Here is a 20141-nt window from a genome sequence, read left to right as displayed (position 1 = left end):
GAACTTCTTGGCTATAAGTGCTTAAAAACTTGACAAAGGTTTTTTGTTACATCTATGACTCTGACCAGTAATATCTCATGTTCCCCTGGGATGACACGTCTGGAATCCATTCAAGACGAAACTAACTAGCCAATTTTTTTGTGGCTGTCTAAAAGTAGTAGTGTCAGATGACGTGACTCACGTGCCTTTACGGCAGTTACCCAACAATAATCTGTTTATGCCTGACCTCAATTCAGTTTACATCGGAATTTGAGCTGCTTACCTCAGATTAGCCTGAACCAGACAGTATCAGAAAGAAAATTCTTCTCTTTGTATTTCTACTTTACACACAAGAAGGTGGATATATGCTGCTCCAGGTCTTTATTTATGGAAGCATCCTTGTCCCGAACCATCTTCCCCTTTCTGATTGCCAGATGTAATTGTCGCTGCAAGCTGTTATTTTTCCCTCTTCTCTACTTGCTCTAGAGGTGGCTCATTTAATCATATCAGAGAGCAGTTGAGAGTCGTCATTCATTTATAAGTTACTGCCCCTCAGTTTGTTGTGAAAGAGTGAGGTAGTTTTTCTGATGATTCCAGATTTCATAAGTATTCACACCTTTTCTGACATAACAGAACAAGAGCGAATGCCTTGTAAGGAATGATGATAAAGCACACACACTAAAATCCTATACTTCCAGCGGCGGAAGTCCGCAGGAACTGCAAGACAGAGATGTGTGCTGCATCCGTTCCTGTCAGAAACCAGCACCACTGCGTCGCTAATGTTTTCCACGATGATGAATGAATGAATGCTTATGGGAGTGGAGAATATTGAAGGTATAAACATCTACGGACCAAAGGAATTTCTTTTTAGGACGAAGTGGACATTAACACCTACACCTCATCCGTTTTGGACTACATCAAATTCTGCACCGACAACGTCACAACCCACAAACAAATAAAGACCTTCCCTAATCAGAAGCCGTGGATGAGCAGAGAGGTCAGACTCTTGCTGAAGGCTCACGATGCCGCTTTTAGATCCGGCGACGCTGAGGGATACAGCTCATCCAGGGCCAACCTGAAAAAGGGAATCAGGAGCGCAAAACTCAAACACAAACGGCAGTTCGAGGAGCATTTTCAAAACAACTTCGACCCTGGACGCATGTGGCAAGGCATCAAGTCCATTGCCGACTACAATAAAGTTAACACCCCCCCCCCCCCCCCCCCCCCCAGAACGCCTCCCTTCCTGACGAGCTAAACTACTTCTATGCTCGCTCGTTTTGACCGGGACAACAAAACACCAGCCATCAAAGCTGCCCCACCCCCGAACGAACAACCCCTCAGTCTCTCCACCTCTGCTGTACAAGGAGCACTGAGCAAAGTGAATGAGCACAAAGCTGCCGGCCCCGACGGCATCCCCAGGCGTGTGCTCAGGGCATGTGCTGGACAACTATCCCTGGTCTACACTGACATTTTCAATCTGTCACTGGCCCAGGGTGTCGTCCCTACTTGCCTCAAGACCTCTACCATTGTGCCAGTGCCCAAACAGTCAGCTTCAGGGAGTCTCAACGACTTCCGCCCAGTGGCACTCACCCCCGTCATCGCGAAGTGCTTTGAGCGGCTGATCTTGGCTCACCTCAAAGCCAGCCTCCCCCCCACACTGGACCCCCATCAGTTTGCCTACCGGCCCAACAGGTCTACAGAGGACGCCATATCTGCGGCACTACACTCTGCCCTGACCCACCTGGACAACAACAACTCCTACATCAGGTTGTTGTTCATCGACTTCAGCTCCGCATTTAATACTGTCATCCCCGCCAGCTTGATCACCAAACTCAGCGGACTTGGCATCATCACCTCCCTCTGCAATTGGACACTGGATTTCCTCACCAACAGACCACAGTCTGTTAGGATCAACAACCTCACCTCCTCCACTCTAACACTGAACACCGGCGTGCCACAGGGCTGTGTGCTCAGCCCTCTCCTCTACTCCCTCTTCACCCATGACTGCGTCCCTAAGTATGGCTCCAACACCATCATAAAATTTGCCGATGACACCACGGTGGTAGGACTGATCAGGGACAACAACGAATCAGCCTATAGGGAGGAGGTCCAGAACCTGGCAGCCTGGTGTACCAATAATAACCTCGTCCTCAACTCTAAGAAGACGAAGGAAATCATCGTTGACTTCAGGAAGACCAGAGGTGGCAGACATACCCCCATCCACATAAACGGGACTGAGGTGGAGCGCGTCTCCAACTACAAATTCCTCGGGGTACACATCTCAGAGGATCTGTCCTGGTCCCTCAATACCACCAAACTGATCAAAAAGGCGCAGCAGCGCCTTTACTTTCTGAGGAGGCTTAAGAAAGCTCACCTGTCCCCCCAGATCCTGTCCAACTTCTACCGCTGTACCATCTAAAGCATCCTGACCACCTGCTTCACGGTATGGTACAGCAGCTGCACCACAGCTGACAGGAAGGCACTGCAACGGGTGGTGAAAACCGCTCAGCACATCATCGGTGCCCCGCTCCCTGCCATGGATGCCCTCCACCGCAAACGGTGTCTGAGACGGGCCGGGAAAATCATCAAGGACCCCTCTCACCCTAACCATGGACTATTTGCCCTCCTCCCATCAGGAGCCTCAGGTCTCGCACAAGCAGGCTGAGGAACAACTTTTTCAATAACACCATTACACTGCTGAACTCACAGTCCTGTCGCTAGCTATCTTTAGACTCTCCCATTTGTATACATTTATTTGCCAATGAACTAGTTTAATTCATCCACAGTCCACACATTGTTAACCAGTATTTTTATTTCTACTATCTTGCACTATGACCAGACACTAAACTGCATTTTGTTGTACCTGTACTCGTATTTGTGCAATGACAATAAAGTTGAATTGAATACAACAACATTTTATTTTTTTTCATCTTGTCATATTTTGATTACTTATTTTGAACCATGCTGTTGCAAGTCATCATTATACTGAAGCAAAAAAGAAAAATGACAAAGTGAGACAGTAATTACCAGTCAGTAATAGTTAAAGTAAGATTAGTGTACTTACAATCTAGTACATATAATGAAGGATGTTGGTATGTAAAATGAGTCCCTGCCACTTCTGCTCAGAAATGTTAGCCATATATGTTAATGTCTGTTAAAACTCCAAATTGTTTGAAAACGTGTCACTTCCCCTTTCTTTTTATTCCAGGGAGATTCTATGGAGTTGGAAACATGGTGTTTGGAAATGAGTGAAAAGTAAGTTCATTCTTTGAGAATTAAAAATTGAAAGCAAAACCATCTTATCTTGGTAAATCAAAGGGGATTTGAGAACAAGCTTTGCTTTCCTAAATCATCCTGGAGCTTCAAAATATTGCAGTGGTAAAGAGTTGTCTTGCATTAGCATGTATGGTGGGTACTTGATTAAAATCCTGATGGGAAGATTGTTGCTGTTTCAAATAACACTATTTTCAACTACCGTATTTCCCGGAGTCAAAGACGCACCTGCGTCGAAGACGCACCCCCATTTTGAGTTGCTAAATTTTGAAAAAAGATTGGTGGGACAGGATCAAGGGGTTGATTTACTCAGTAGAAAGGAAGATGTGAAACTCCTTCAAGGAGGTGGCGGCTGGTTCCACTATCCGGTCCCGGCGGCTGGATAGTGGAACACCCGAGCTACTCCCCTCCCCGGCCTCAATGCGGTGGCTCCGTGTCCAGAGCTCCGCGACAGCAGTGAGTGAGTGAGTTGCTGGCATGATCCCTGACCCCCTCCTTCTCAATGCTCCTCGCAACTTTACCCCTGGCGGCCCAGCCAAGTTTGCTACTTTGCGCAGCCCAGGCTGTGTTGACCCGGGCTAGACTCCCACATTCTGTGAAAGGAATTCTACCCCTTCCCCCCCCCTCCCCCCCTCCCCACCCCCAACAGTGCTGTCATTTTACAGCCGCTTCCCACAGTTCTAGGGTCGAAGGCGTGGCAGATTCCGCAGAGCAGTCACTACACGAATGACATTGCTTGGCCAACTCCACTCCAAGTCTACCTTTCTTGGCTAACAACCTAACCTTCAGCCTCCAAGACGCAGGTAAATTTTCGGGCCTTATTTTAGGGTAAAAAATAGCGTCTTCGACAATGGGAAATACGGTACTTTATCCCTAATGTCAAATGAAATAGAAATGCGGAGTCTGTTTTGAGGTAACTTGTTTCTCCAACAATGATGATCTTTTGTTTTACTCAGGTGTGATAAAGAAATTAAGGTTTCCTACACTGTCTACAACAGATTGTCATTGCTGTTGAAATCACTCCTTGCAATCACAAGAGTGACACCTGCATACAAACTATCCAGAAAACAAGGACATGACTATGTAATCTTGTACAGGTAAAGGGCCATTTCCCAGCTACTTCTAGTGTTCTAATTTTGTTATTTTCTTCAAACTGTTTGACATTTTCACTCAAAGGGTGAAATGACTGTGCTAAATGTATGGATATATGATTTACTTATAATAATCCATCCCCATGAGGTAGTAAGACTCATTTGAAACTCATCATAATAAATGGATGATTTGCTAAGCCACTTTAGATGAAAGCAAATTCCATGTGACATTGAAATTGCACCTAAACTAAGATAGCGATTAAAAAAAAAAACGAAGTTAATGAATCAATGGATATTTACAACAATCCAACTGCTTAATAGTCATTTTACCATTGCAAGTATCTCCAATCTTTTTAAACCAAACCCAGATTTTCTCATGTGAGAGGATTTAAACCGGTCTTTAATGGATTATTATAAAACCTAAAGAAGGGTCTCGACCCAAAACGTCACCCATTCCTTCTCTCCAGAGATGCTGCCTGTCCTGCTGATTTTCTTCAGCATTTGTGTCTATCTTCGGTTTAAAAGGGCATCTGCAGTTCCTTCCTACACATTATAAAAACAAGCTTTAGTATTATTCTGCCACCTACTGCCATCTCCAAACTTTTTTTGAATAATTTTCCCTAAAATTTATTTATTTTAATTTTGTTTGTGTTAATCTACTGAATTTATGGCAATTATTTCCCTCAATTTAAATTTGCACAAAATCTGTTATGGTATGCTTTGGATTTGAAATCATTACAAATGATTCAAATTTTCCGAACTTATCCAATTAGTTTAAGGTATGGTCATTAATTATATTTTACTTGAATATTTGAGATTTTGTTTTGTTTTCAATTTTGCAGGATATATTTTGGAGAAGTACAGCTGAATGGCCTGGGTGAAGGTTTGTTTGTAAATTTTGTATCCATTCTTCTCGATCTTGCTATTTATGCCTAATTGGGAATTGCAAAACATATTTTAGAACATGAAGAATCCTTAACGTCATGATAATAAGGCAGCCTAAGGTTAAATTTGGTGCAGATTTCTCAGTCACTTGAAGAAATATGCTCAGATTGTATCCAGTCTTTTCCATGAATACTCATTCTGTGGGACTTTGTCCAGTACAATCCACCAAAGCAGGCCAATAGTTCTTTAACCACCTTGGCATCATTGCAATTGTGCATGAAACCACAGAAGCCTGAATTCATCTGTGCTTTCTTAAGAAATAGGATCAAGTAGTGACTAGGTGATGTTTTGGGTCGACACCCTTCAGACTGGGTCTGAAGAAGGGTTTCGACCCAAAACGTCACCCATTCTTTTTCTCTAGAGATACTGCCTGTCCCGCTGAGTTACTCAAGTTTTTTGTGTCTATCTTAGATATTAACCAGCAGCTGCAGTTCCTTTCTCACAAGTAGGGATTACCTAGCCCAGGGGTGGGGAACATTTTCATGTTGGAATGACGCATTAAGTTAGCTGTAATTTAATAAGGCCGCTTCCAAGAAACTTCAATTAGATTTACTTCAAAATGTACATTATTTTGTAAAAATCTAACTGTCCGAGTCGTGGCGCCATCGAGTGTGGCAGCCTCGCCAGCAGCTATCTGTCCTTTCATCCTTTTTGTTATTTTTAGTCTGTCTAAAGGTTTGTTTTTGGAGGTCTTTTAGTCTTTTTATGTGGGGGGGGGTTACGGGGGAAACTGTTTTTTCTCAGTCACTACCTGGTCGAGGATGCATCTTTCCTCCAAGCCGCATCTTCGCCCCCTCCTCGTGGTCTACCATCTGGATTGGCGTGGCCTTTCCTGCCGGAGACCGGAGACCGGCCAGAGCTGCAGCTTCAGCAGCGACGCAGCACTGAATCGCGGAGCGAGCGATGCCTTACCGGGATCGCCATGTTGGAGCTCTGGGGGCCTGCCGACTTTAACACCGTGGAGCTGTTTGCGGAGCTTCCAGCAGCGGGCGGACTCTAACATCGCAGATCCTGGGATCTTTCGCCGAGGATCGCTAGCATTGTATCTCCGCCCAGCTCGGCCTGTGGACTTCGGGAGCCGCGGTCTCCGGTAGGAAGAGGCCGATCCGGAACTCCAGGCCGCTGACAGTGTTCTTCCGTTCCGACGCCGGATCTCCATCATCCCGGCGAGAGAGCTTGAAACATCGGGCTGCCTTTGCAGCGACTGCGGAGGACTTAATAGACCCCGACCACGGGTGAACAAGAGGAAGAGGACTGAACTTTGTTGCCTTCCCTCACCGTGGGAAACGTTGATTTCGCTGTGGGGGATGTTTTTTATGTTTTATGTTAAATTCTATAGTGTGTTTATCTTATTTGTGTGCTGCATGTCAAATTTCACTGCACCAATTGGTGTATTTGACAATGTCCTTTGTCCTTTGACTATGTACTAACTTCAAGAAAATTAAAATGTTTGTTAATTCTAAAGTTAACTAACCTTTTAATTACTTTGTTGTGACTGCTTTCTAGAGTCGCATTAGAACTAAATCATGAGCATAACAGGTGTTAAAATAGCCCTCATGACTTACTAATGTTTTAATTGTGGCCATCAGTCGGGGAGGATTATTTCATTGAATCTTCTTTTACTCTTTGGTATTTGAAATACATTCATTTTAAGATTAAAATAAAAATTAATAAAAGACGAACAAAAACTTCTAAATAAAAATAAAAGGATTTGTTCTACAAAATTTGGATTCATTCAAAAGACCGCACTTAATGGCCTAGAAGGCCGCAGGTTCCCCACCCCTGATCTAGCCCTTTGAACGTGGCTCCACCATTCATTGAGATTATGGCTAATCTTTAATCTCAGTAACATATTCCAGTATTATCTTCAAAACTCCTGATTCCCTTGATGTTCCGAAGCAAAAACTGAAACGCACGTGTCATAGTGACTGCACGTTGTACTCTATGTAAGAAATTTAGTTCCACTTATCTCAGTGAATTATATCACTGATGTCTCTCTCCCTCTCTTTCTTGTAGGTTTTCAGACTGTACGGGTTGGAATGGTTGGAACTCCCGTTGGCACTATTACCCTGTCTTGTGCTTACAGAACTAACCTGGCTTTCATGTCTAGCAGGTAAAGTCTAATACTATCTTGTACTGATGGAGCTGGCATAAGAAAAGTTAGGATAAATCTTACCTAGCACACAGCCAACAATGGCCTATTTCCTTTATCATCATTACTTTTTTGCATATCTTTCATTCATTTGTTCTATATCTCTACATCACCATCTATATCTCTCGTTTTCTTTTCCCCTGACTCTCGGTCTGAAGAAGGGTCTTGACTGAAACATTTCCTATTCCTTTTCTCCTGGGATGCTGCCTGATCCGCTGAGTTACTCCAGCTTTTTGTGTCTATCTTCGGTTTAAACCAGCATCTGCAGTTCCTTCCTACACATAAATCAATTTGAATATGGTTTTGCAATTCTTAATCTTTTTGGAATATTGATAAGGGGTTAGATGATTACATCCGATGTTTATGTTTAAATTGCAATGAAACCTATTAGGGTTATGTAGTGAAATTGAAATGCTTTTAAGAATGACCATTTAACTTTCCCAATGAAATAAGGTGGTGCAATGCTGAGTGCTTATGAGTGCTTGTGAACACAACCATTCATGGTTGTTGCTACTGAAGAAGCACTTTGTTATCCATTGTCACCCCATCTAATGTTGAATAATTTGATGCTGCTTGCCCGAATGAGCAGTGACTAGGGTAAAAAAAAAATCTGCACCACTGTTTGCTCCTGGTGGAACTCTACCTCAAAATGTTACTATATGTCACCTTAAGTTGTAAGAAAGGGGAACTAAAATTAGGTCAGCATTAACTCTGAGAATCTGCTGTTGGGTGTTGAGCAGCATCCATAAGCCTATTCCTTTGATTGGAGATTGCATGAAAAGAAGGTAAGAATGAGCTGTTAGATTTTTATTATAATGTATTTTAAATAATCTAAGATTCACATTAAGTGCATTTAGTTCAAATGTTTTATCAAAAATGTCACTTTAATTTTCTCTTCCTGTTTTAATTGTTTTTATATGTTTCCAAGTGTCAATGACACACAGTGGCATTGGAAACCACAACAGTTTTGTCAGATGGTGAGGATGAAGCTACAGTTTTATTGCTTATCAAGGGGATTCAAATTAGTGTCATGGCCATTGCTTATTTTGACTTTACCACATCACCCACTTACATCAATTAAATCCCCATCATCATCAAAATCTTGCCAGTGCAAATCTCATAGCCATTTTGCAGAAAAAAATGAACATTAATTTGTGTGATCTGCCTGATTGCTCAAGTGTATTGCACGATAAATCTATGATTTTTAACATACTTTAGTGTCTTGTATTTACAAAACAGGTCGTGTGAGAAGTGTTCACATTTAATAGTGAAGACGATCTTGGACTCTTCTTCAACTTCTGTTTCAGTTTGGTGCAGGATCATGAACCTTCAGTGTGCATGAAATCTATTTGCAATCACAGTTCTGGATCATTTATTTATGTGCAAGCCATACAGTGGGTCAATACGTACTATTTGACAAATAGTTGACAGATGAACAAGTGCAGTATTAGTGGAAGATTACTAATTAATTGGGGAGAAAATGGCAGTGAGGTGATTTGAGCAGGTTTGTTGAGGGGAGGGGATGGGGTGGGGAGGGGAAGAGGAGGTTTGCTGCAAATAAGGTGAACAGGATGGGGAGGAAGTCAGTAGAAAATGGTGTAGTCATAGGTGGAGTTGGGAAGGGAAATCAGTGAAGAAAACAAGGAACTTACCTTACAGGAGAAAAATAGGTAATGGAAAATACTCAGTTGCCACACTCGTATATCTGCATTTAAAACACAGAATATTTCTGTACTCCCTCGATTATTAAATTGGATAGATTGTGAAACACTTCTTAGAAAGCAAATACAGAGTTGCATAACCATGATGCTTTGAAACATAGAAACATAGAAAACGGTGCAGGAGGGGACCATTCGGCCCTTCGAGCCACCACCGCCATTCATTGTGATTGTGGCTGATCGCCCCCTATCAATAACCCGTGCCTGCCTTCTCCCCATATCCCTTGACTCCACTAGCCTCAAGAGCTCTATCTAACTCTCTCTTAAATCCATTCAGTGATTTGGCCTCCACTGCCCTCTGTGGCAGGGAATTCCATAACTTCACGACTCTATGGGTGAAAAAGTTTTTTCTCACCTCAGTCTTAAATGACCTCCCCTTTATTCTAAGACTGGCCCCTGGTTCTGGACTCGCCCAACATTGGGAACATTTTTCCTGCATCTAGCTTGTCCAGTCCTTTTATAAGTTTCTATAAGATTACCCCCTCATCCTTCTAAACTCCAGTGAATACAAGCCTCGCCTTTTCAATCCTTCCTCATATGACAGTCCCGCCATCCCAGGGATCAATCTCGTGAACCTACGCTGCACTGCCTCAATCACAAGGATGTCCTTCCTCAAATTAGGAGACCAAAACTGTACACAATACTCCAGATGTGGTCTCACCGGAGCCCTATACAATTGCAGAATAAATTTTACACTCAGTTCATTGTTGGGGTTATTTCAAGAAGAGAACTAGCAAATGGTTGTTCTATTTGTATATAGCAATAGATCTAGGGCACTAAACACGTTTATATCGAATAATGGGATTAAATACTGATCTGACTGGCTAAGAAGAGCGCTATTGCTGGAAGTGAGATTTAGAAATGATCTTGCTGTGATTCAAAATGGTGGCATACTGATTAAATAACTCCGGTGTTGTCATCATGAACAAAAGGAGATGATTCAATTAAGGTGAATGCAGAACGTAAACTTAATAAATTTTACAATTAAGTGAGGTGTTTAAAAAATAATTAAAATATATGGAATAGGGCAAGGAGCTGTCATCAGTAGAATCGCTTGCTTTACTAACTTTTCTAATCACACCTTAGTCTAATCATACTTTAGTTCAAATACAGAAAGCACCCTGAGCACAGCCACAGTTCCCAAATGTGTTAAACTGATTCTTTAACGAGTCGGAATTTCAAAGTTTGCACTTTACACATTTGGAATTGTAGTAATCAGTGAGGAAAATACTAAACACAGAAAGGGACATACACTAGTGAATTTCCAAATGCAATTTACACACGGATGATTTATTTTCACGGAAGAATCAGGAGGCAAGAACATAATAAAATATGAACAGTAAGAGAGCAAATCTATACATAACTAAAACTCTGATCTTGTACTCTTCTGGTTTGTGCGGGTTTTCTATTTGCGCAAAAATGGTACGCGATAGCGCTATGATTTTTCACCAGCTCACTCGCCTTTTCCTGTGCTGCGAGTGCAACAAGTTTAATTCCGATCGGTGGTATATTGTAAAAGTTAGCGAGTTTTAAAAATCTTAAAAACCGCGTGTGCGCAGAACGATCTCTCCTGCCAGTCAGCGCTGCGTGGATTGGTCTCTTCTATCACTCCGCGGGATGGTCCGCCCCTACCTGCGCCATTGCGTCTTTACTGGAGCTGAAGGGCACTGTGGGTGGCCGGCGGAAGTCTCCAACCGGACACAATTTTTGGAGGGACTGGAAACAGCGCAAGAGATGCAGCCAAATAGAAAGCGGAGAATCTGATCCTGGTGGAGGAGAGCATCCAGCGCCCGCTGTGAGTCCCAAACGCACCACCATCACAACGTCCCGCAGCTCCAGCCCCTTCTCCTCTGGTCCCCCTCACTGGCTCCTGGCCCTCTTCCCCGTGATACCTCCGCCAAGGCTCTTCCCCCGTCTTTTCTCCGAGCTCTCCACCCCCCGCCGGCGCAGCCGTAGCTGCTGGTGCTTCCGGGCCAAGCCAAGGATCCGTGCTGATGCTTCTCCGGGGCATGCAAGAATGGAGAGGAGCGGCAACCTCGAGATCCTGGGGAGGGAGCGTGGGGAGGAGAGGGGATAGAGGGAGGGGGGGAGGAGTTATGGAGGGAGTGAATGCGGGTAGGGAGATGGCGAGAAAGGTGAGGTAGGGATTGGGGAAGGGGAGGAGGAGAGGGGAAAGAAGAGGAGGGGGAGAGAGTGTTAGGGATAAGGAAAAATGAGCTGCGCCTGTGCAATTGGGGGCTATGGGTGTGGTGGAATATTTTGTTGGGGGACCAAGACTCCTGTGTGGCAGGGATCCAACGGGTCCCACTTAGTCTAGTATCTCTGTAATGGCAAATTTCTGACTTTTCCAGCGTCCTCTTTTCCAGTTGCCATTACTACACAGGTACAGTAGGAGTGAACTAACGCAGACCCAATAGAACAGATCTTCCAGTCATTATTTCCAGTTTGGTTGTTTATTGAAGTAGTTGTACAAACAAAGAGATAAACGTACCAGGTTTTCCTTATTCTGCATGCAAGTTGTAGCTGGCTGCTGTGTCCTTGGTCTGGTAGGAACTGTATGCTCTCCCTCCCTGTGACTGCCACTTCCTGTTCCCTGTGCCCTTATATATACACCACCCTGTGCATCTAATCACCACCCCCAAGTGTCCAAAATAATACTGCAATATATATCTAGACAAAATAATATAATATGCCAACAATAGCATAAACATAAACATAAATGTCTCCTACAATCTCTTTGAGCTTGCTAAACCATTCCACAAGTGAGCAGCCAACCTAATCACATTAAAAGGAGCTATAAAAACTTTACACATTTAAAAAAAAAAGGTATGAACTATGTGTTGGCATTTAATCTTCTTTTCAGTGATACTTCAATCTTCTCTTCTTATGTTTTGCAGCTTAAAAAGCGGCTGCTGTTAGTCCTCTAGAGGCTTCATCTGCAGGATTTTCCTTGGTGCCAACATATCTCCATTGAGATGCATCAGTAGCATCCCTTACAAAAGAGATCCTATTTGCTACAAATGTTTGGAAGCATTTAGTTTCGTTATTGATGTACTTGAGCACTGTTGTGCTATCAGCCCAGAATATGGATTTGTCCAGTTGAAGCTGTAATTCTTTTCGCAGCATTGTGTCAACTCTGACAGCTAGGACTACAGCTGTAAGCTCCAATCTGGGAATCGTCATTTGTTTTAATGGTGCCACTCTGGATTTTCCCATTATGAATGCAACATGCACTTCTTTGTTATCATCTTGCAGTCTTAGATATGAAACAGTACCGTAGCCACTTTTACTGGCATCCGATAAGTGGTGCAGCTGTGTATATCTGATTTGACCAAAGCTTGTGGGCTTCACGCACGGGTCCATCTTGTTGAGAACTGCTAACCATCCTGTCCAATGCTGAGAGAAGGTTTGGGGTATGTTTTAATCCCATCTGAGTCTTTTCTTACGGAGCTCCTGCATAATCTGCTTGGCTGGCAGGGTAAATGGTGCTAGAAATCCTAAAGGGTCGTATATAGAGCCAACCACGAACAAGATGCCCCGTCTTATGTATGGTCGTTCCTGTGCAGCAATTCTGAACTTGAACACATCTGTTTCAACGCACCAGTGCAATCCCAGTGCTCTTTCCATTGGCAGATTGTCTTTGTCCAAGTCCAACTCTCAGGTCTCCTTGGTCCTGTTTTCTTGTGGAATGGATGTCAATACAGCATGGCTGTTGCTGATCCACTTTGACAGCATGAATCCTCCCGTTTGGCAGAGGAAAGTCGGGTCTCTTGCCATTTGAACTGCTTCCTGTTCCAAAGGCATGGATATTAAACAATCATTTACATAGAAGTTGTTCTTTACTGTGTTTGTCACCTCTGCTGGAAAATGAGCTATGTTCTCTTCAGCAGTCTTCCTTAATACGAAGTTTGCACAACTTGGTGATGACACTGCTTCAAAAAGATGTACCTTCATCCGGCATTCTACAAGATCTTGCTGCACATCACCCTCGGGCACCAAAGGAATTGCAGATAGTCAATATGCTTTTCTGATACCTTGACCTGATGAAACATTGCTTTGATATCAGCCATCAAAGCAACCAGTTCTTGTCTGAATCTGATGAGAACTCCAATGAGTGAATTGGCAAGGTCTGGACCCTGCAGTAGTTAAATGATGTTCCTTTGAAGACTGCGCCACAATCAAAGACCACCCTTAAGGTTCCTTTCCTTGAGTGATACACCCCATGATGAGGGATGTACCAGAGCTCTCCATCACTTTGATTCAGCTGGTCCACTGGTACCATTTCAGCATAACCATTGTCAATCATTTCTGTGAGGAAAGATGTATATTCATCATGAAATTCTTATTCTTGCCAAACTTGCATTCCAGGCTCTGGGTGAACTGCTCTGCAATGCAACGGTTACTTGGCATGTTGACATTTTCTTGTTTGAAAGGTAAGTCTATTGAATAGTGTCCATCAGTCATCTTTGCTGAGCGATTCATAATATCCAAGAATTTTACTTCTTCTCTGGACATTTCCTCTGTTTCCTTGCTGGTTCTTTCACTGAAGTCGTGATTGTGTTGTTTGACCAGTAGCTCCTCTGGGTTTACAATGGATATTCGATTGACAGCAGCTGCAGGGCAGCCATTTTCATCCCTGTTGTTGTTGTCGTCTCTTCTCAGGGGTCCATAGATGACCCACCGCAGTAGGGTCCTCACAGCGCATGGTCCATCCCCTTGGCTGTTGACCAGCTCCCAAGGTTCCAATACCTTTGAAGCATTTGTTTCGATGCCAGAGTCTATTTCAGGAATCATGATATCCTTCAAGTAAGGCCACTGTATCAGATTCTTCCTGTCTGGGAATGCTTAGCTGGGAAACAGGCATGGTCTTATGTGTGAAACACATCAGATGGTTGAATATAATTGTCTTTGTCCAGACTAGATATTTCCAAACCGTAGATATGATGATCAAGATCAAGGTACGCATGAGAATACTGGTCTTTTGTCCTGTAATGTTCAGCCGTCTCATCAAGCTTTCTGTGCAAGGGGCAGTTGAACGTCCATGATCCAAAAATGCGTATGTTTGCAACACCGTGTCCCCCTTGTGGCTCTTTACCTGTACTGGTACAATGGAGAAAATGCAGGTTTCATCACCGGCCCAAATACGCCCACACATATGAGGTGAGGGAACAGCATTACTCACAATTGGTTTCTCATTCTGTTCTGTATGTTCTGACTTCTCTTTGTCCTTTTGTTCAATGTGAAGTATTTCAAGATCATTTTAGTTGCACACATCACAAGTCAAACGACTCTTGCAGTCTTTGCTCATGTGTCCTATTTTCAAACATCCAAAACAGACTCCTTTCTCCTTTAAGAAGTCTATCCTTTCTCTGTGCCCCTTCTTCCTGATCTGTGGACACCGCCCCAATGCGTGACCACTATTATTGCATTAACAAACAAGAACCTTGAGAATTAGTGGTGGATACATTTATTTTCATTCTATTTGTTATCAGATTTTCTTGCACTGTTATTTCTACAGGTATCACAGCTGTTGCAAAACTGCTTCCTCTTGGTCCTGACCTTTCTCTTGCTTTAGCAAAGGTAGATCTTTTGACAGTTGCTATTGGCCTAGCATCCTGGATATTTCTGAAAAGTGGATCTGACAGTATCTTCACGTCTCTCTATGAAGTCTACCAGGTCAGAAAATCTTGCTCTATGTCCACGCCTTTCCTGTAGCTGACATGCCGTATCTCTCCACTTGTCTCTGAGCTTGTAAGGCAGTTTTAGAAGGATAAATTACCAAAAATAGGGGGGGGAGAGATACGGCATGTCAGCTACAGGAAAGGTGTGGACATAACGCGATCCACTTTTCAGAAACATCCAGGATGCTAGGCCAATAGCAACTGTCAAAAGATCTACCTTTGCTAAAGCAAGAGAAAGATCAGGATCAAGAGGAAGCAGTTTTGCAACAGCTGTAATACCTGTAGAAATAGCAGTGCAAGAAAATCTGACAACAAATGGAATTAAAATAAATGTATCCACCACTAATTCTCAAGGTTCTTGTTTGTTAATGCAATAAAAGTGGTCACACATTGGGGCGGTGTCCACAGATCAGGAAGAAGGGGCACAGAGAAAGGATAGACTTCTTAAAGGAGAAGGGAGTCTGTTTTGGATGTTTGAAAATAGGACACCTGAGCAAAGACTGCAAGAGTCGTTTGACTTGTGATGTGTGCAACCAAAATGATCTTGAAATACTTCACATTGAACAAAGGGACAAAGAGAAGCCAGAACATACAGAACAGAATGAGAAACCAATTGTGAGTAATGCTGTTCCCTGCACACTATTTTGCATGCGAGTTGCCTTTGAGGTGAGCATCATTAGCATTATGATAACTCCAATTATTTTGTTTTTATGGAATATGGATTAAAAATCATTTTGAGTCAAGTCATGATTGCCATTTGTATTTATTTTAATATTGGTAAGACATAAGTAAGTAAAATCCTGAAGAAAATAAATTAGGTTTAGACCATAGACAATAGGTGTAGGGGTAGGCCCTTTGAGCCAGCACCGCCATTCAATGTGATCATGGCTGATCATCCCCAGTTAGTACCCCGCTCCTGCCTTCTCCCCATATCCCCTGACTCTGCTATCTTTAAGAGCCCTATCTAGCTCTCACTTGAAAGTATCCAGAGAACCGGCCTCCACTGCCCTCTGAGGCAGAGAATTCCACAGACTCACAACTTTCTGTGTGAAAAAGTGTTTCCTTGTCTCTGTTCTAAATGGTTTACCCTTTATTCTTAAACTGTGGCCCCTGGTTCTGGATTCCCCCAACAGTCTCCAGTTTATTGTTCTCTATATATTTGGAAGTATGCATCAATTTCTGTACTCAAGAATGAAGGCAAGAACAAGGAATAGTGAGGGTTTTGCTCAAAGATACCAAATTGAGCCCTTTACTACAACCTGAGAAGGAGCATCGTCTCTCATTGGTCGTGCCAGATCAGCTGCCCAGTCAAAATTGAATGAGAACTATTTTTGGTAATTTGTTTGTGGCAATTGTAAGAATTGATAAATCTCACAACCTCTGTCCATTGCTTTATGTTCGTAGTAAAGCAGTTTTGGTGCTTGCACCATTGAGTAACAGTATGAAATGTTTTGTGGCTCCTTAATTTAATAAAGAAGTCCATACTTAAATTCTAGACTTTTAAAATATTTGGGATAGTTTGGGACAAGAGAATCAAAATTGAAGGTTTATACATATTTACTATGATTTGCAGTAGTTTATAAAAGAGACCTTGAGCGTGGGGGATTTCGTTAAAGCTCAGTGGATGGGTAGGTTGATGCAGCCCATTGCAACAGGGGCCTGACATTGCGCAGTCTGTAATTTCTGCACCTATTGCAATTTAAGTAAGAACCTATAAGTTTTGAATTACTGTGGGAATTATAATTTGACATTATAATAGCCAGCAGAATTTAACATTGCAGGAATATACTGGGTCACCACCAAAGACCAAATTTTAACAGATTAACATAGACTTATTTCTTTCCGTTGCTGCCCAGTGTTTTGTTTCTCTTGCCCACATCAGAGATTAATTCCACATTCTTGTTCATGCTTCAATGTACCTGACATTCAATTAGCTTATGAAATGTTGTCCGGGAGCAAAGAATACTGACTATGAAGCATGATAATTGAATAATGTACAGTAATTTAAGTAAAATAGATGAGAGGGTGAATTTATAGATTTTTTCCTTTGCTGTTGGCCTTGATGTAAATGTAAACTGCATGTAAACTCTACGGAGATAGAAAACATTGAAGCAAAGGAAAAGGAATGGCAACTTTTCAAATGTTCTATTTCTGATCATTCATTTTAGAGAGTAGATTTGCACTGTTTTACACAGGAGAACATTGACAGCACGCTAGCAAAAAAAGAAAATTCTTCCTCTAGCCCAAGGACCAGATATAAAATTTAAATATTAATTTGCCTTAAGTCAGCAGTCTTTTAATCGGTTGGATTTACGTAAGAAACTGCAGCAATCTTTTGAATTAATTTCAGTGGTTTTTAAATATGGCTCAATTAGAGTTGGCATGTCTTCAATGTGTTAAATGATGAAAGAATTATCAATCACGAGCTATTCGCCATAACTTAACAGAAATTGTAACTTAACCAAGAATACTGATATTTCCCACTGGTATTAAATTAAACTTAAAACACTGATTAGTAATGTAAGGACAGTAGTAGATTAACTTTTGAAGCATTAAGTAGAGAACAACAATTTTTGCTGATTGGGGAATCAATGAAAAGGAGTCATAAATCAATAAAGTAAACGTACAAATCAGAAATCTATTTATATGATATTATTGAAGTCTGGAATATTTTGCCCCAACTTCTTCCTGTCTCAATGTCTACTTAAAGGGAAACTGCATATAAAGAAAAATATTTTGAGCAGAGACATAACGAGCTATGTAGGAGAGGGGGATAATATATATAGTTTTCAATTTCTCTTGGGTAATCAGACATGGAACTAATGAGTCAAAATATCTCACTTCCTTCTGTTTTAGAAATGGAGTTTTATCACAGTACAGATTATAAATTAGTAGTAAATTCAAGGCTGCAATCTGATCTTGTGAATGAGAAGATGTTTGGAAAATAGTATTTCCATTTTTGCCATTTCATAATACATGAAGGATGATTCTTTAGTTCAGAGATACAGCGCGGAAACAGGCATTTCGGCCCACCAAGTCAACACCGACCAGCGATCCCCACAATTAACACTATCTTACACACTAGGGACATTTTACATATATACTAAGATAATTAACCTACATACCTGTACGTCTTTGGAGTGTGGGAGGAAAACGAAGATCTCGGAGAAAACTCACAGGGAGAACGTACAAACAGCACCCGTGGTCAGGATCGAACACGGGTCTCCGGCGCTGCAAAGGTAGCAACTCTACAGCTACGCCACCGTGGCCGCCATTTCTTTTTTTCATTTTCCTTTCCACCAATAACCCAGAGGCCGAAGGTTGTCAGATCAACTGTGTTGTGCTTTGTGTCTTGTTATAATTCAGTGAGCTTGGGCAAATCAAATTTGGAATGCAATTACTTTCCACATTTTCCTTGAATCCCCTTCTACCTTGGTTGTCCTATAGTTTTAAATATGAGAAGTAAGACATTCTGGAAGGAAATAGCTCTAAAATTAAAACCCATAAATGTATCTTTTGTCCAAAATACAACTGAGGGGGAAAAAGTGTGGCGCCTTTTCCACTGCACTTGCACCTTTCATTATCAGTGTGATTTTTCACCTTGCTGAACAGAATAGCTTTGGTTATTCTATACATGCTATCATTTTGATATTATTACCAGGTATCAGTTTTGACAAGTGGACTATCACTATGTCCCACTGCTTAATGTGATCAGTTAAGCAGGGAACATAATGGTTATCTTTTTTTCTAGGAACTCTTTTAAGTTGTAATTTTTACTTTGAATTATTTCACAGGCAGCTGGAGCGGACCCAGCCAATCATGGGAATTATCATAGACCACTTTGTAGATCGTCCCTATAGTGGATCATCACCACTGCACCCTTGTAACTACAGGTGGGACAGTAATATATAGTCATTAAGTATAAAGTGCACATTGACAGCTGTACTATAGAGTCAAGGTTTAGGCAGTTTATTGAAGTTGCCAGTCGTCCATTCTGGACAATAACATTGTAGCTTAGTTCTAGTTTAATGTCTTGAAGATAAGTTGTCACTGATTGACTTGGGAAGTACTCCTAAATGGTGTGATCCAGATTTGCAATGGGTGTGTTATTCTATTTCACACCAATGCTATATTTGACACTGGTGTAACATTGTGGGAAATTCTAATTTCCCAACTTAAAATCCAAACGCTTTTGAAAAGCAGAATAAAGATTATTAACCCTTTATTTTCTTGTCAATTTCATTTCATCTTTCATGTTCTTATTTTCGTTTCTCATGTTTTCTACGTGTTTTTCCCTTTTGAATAAGTAGTTGTACTATAGTTATGTGCAAATTTCTAAACTGTGTTCAAATACACCACCATTTTAATAGTGTAATATCCAGAGCATGGTGTATAAATGCACCCAAAAATAGTAGACTAGCAAGAGCTATTGAATAACCTCTCCCCCACCCCCCTAATAATATCAATAATCACAACTCGGAAAACTTTCAATTTGACATGTCTAAAAAGTGGCATTTCTTATTCCCTCATAGAACAACCAGGTTTTACCAGTCCCCTTTCTCTTGAAATTGTGATGTTTAAAGGGATAATGCTATCCTCTTTGTCCTTAATGTGCTTTGTGACTTCTTCCCACCTCAGATACAGCCAAGCCATGTGAACGAGCCCAGATTGCTTTACCCATGGTGATCACAGTCATTCTCAACTACTTAGCCTCAGGTTCATTCCAGGCTCCTGCTACTGATTTCTGCTACATTGCACCATTTACTGCTCACAGCTGCATCCAAACTATTTTAAAAGACTGAAGATGTATCTGCTTTCTTTCAGCTGACAGGGTTCAATTGCCAAAGGCATCTGGCTGCCTTACAGGCTTTCCAAAGAAGCAGTCATTTATCGAAATCCTTGTAAAAATCCTCTCTGTTGCATCCTTCCACTGAGAACGTGCAATCTGTGAGTAATGTCTGTGAGTCAAGTCTATCTGATCCTAATTGGAACATCCCCTTGCTCACTTTCTTCTAACCCAACCCCACCACCCACTCCTGATTACAGCGTCTATTCATTTAGTAACAATTTTTCCCAGGAACTGTATGAGTTGCTTCCTTACAGAACTGTTATATCCCTTATGAACCAAGTGCAGGTTGCCCGAGAGAACAAATTATGACAGCTGCATTAACTTTCACTAGTTTAACAGAGAAGACTGCTGTTGTCTAGATTGAGATGGGAACCAAATTGTGCTGTTCTGTGACAATGCAAGATCTTAATTTTTATAGTATTTCAACAAACAGCATTAGAATGGCCCAAAAGC

The 20141-nt window shown here is 41.8% G+C and overlaps 1 protein-coding gene across 5 annotated transcripts in view; it reads left to right on the top strand.

The window, feature by feature from the left end:
* The window catches only part of atg13 (ATG13 autophagy related 13 homolog (S. cerevisiae)), a 72038-nt gene that overhangs the window by 17001 nt on the left and 34896 nt on the right, over positions 1–20141 (top strand). For 3 of the 5 annotated variants that reach the window (XM_055649707.1, XM_055649709.1, XM_055649710.1), the window contains 5 exons: positions 3188–3234; positions 4209–4349; positions 5186–5226; positions 7305–7401; positions 18634–18732. In XM_055649707.1, coding sequence (XP_055505682.1) covers positions 3188–3234; positions 4209–4349; positions 5186–5226; positions 7305–7401; positions 18634–18732 — 425 coding nt within the window. The remainder of the gene's footprint in view (positions 1–3187; positions 3235–4208; positions 4350–5185; positions 5227–7304; positions 7402–18633; positions 18733–20141) is intronic. The other 2 variants (XM_055649708.1, XM_055649711.1) reach the window with 1 other exon arrangement.

Source organism: Leucoraja erinacea, chromosome 18 (genome assembly GCF_028641065.1).
Source record: "Leucoraja erinacea ecotype New England chromosome 18, Leri_hhj_1, whole genome shotgun sequence".
In the NCBI taxonomy this organism is placed as follows: Eukaryota; Metazoa; Chordata; class Chondrichthyes; order Rajiformes; family Rajidae; genus Leucoraja; species Leucoraja erinaceus.
Note: the sequence above shows the minus strand (reverse complement) of the source record. Positions and strands in the feature narration are given on the sequence as shown.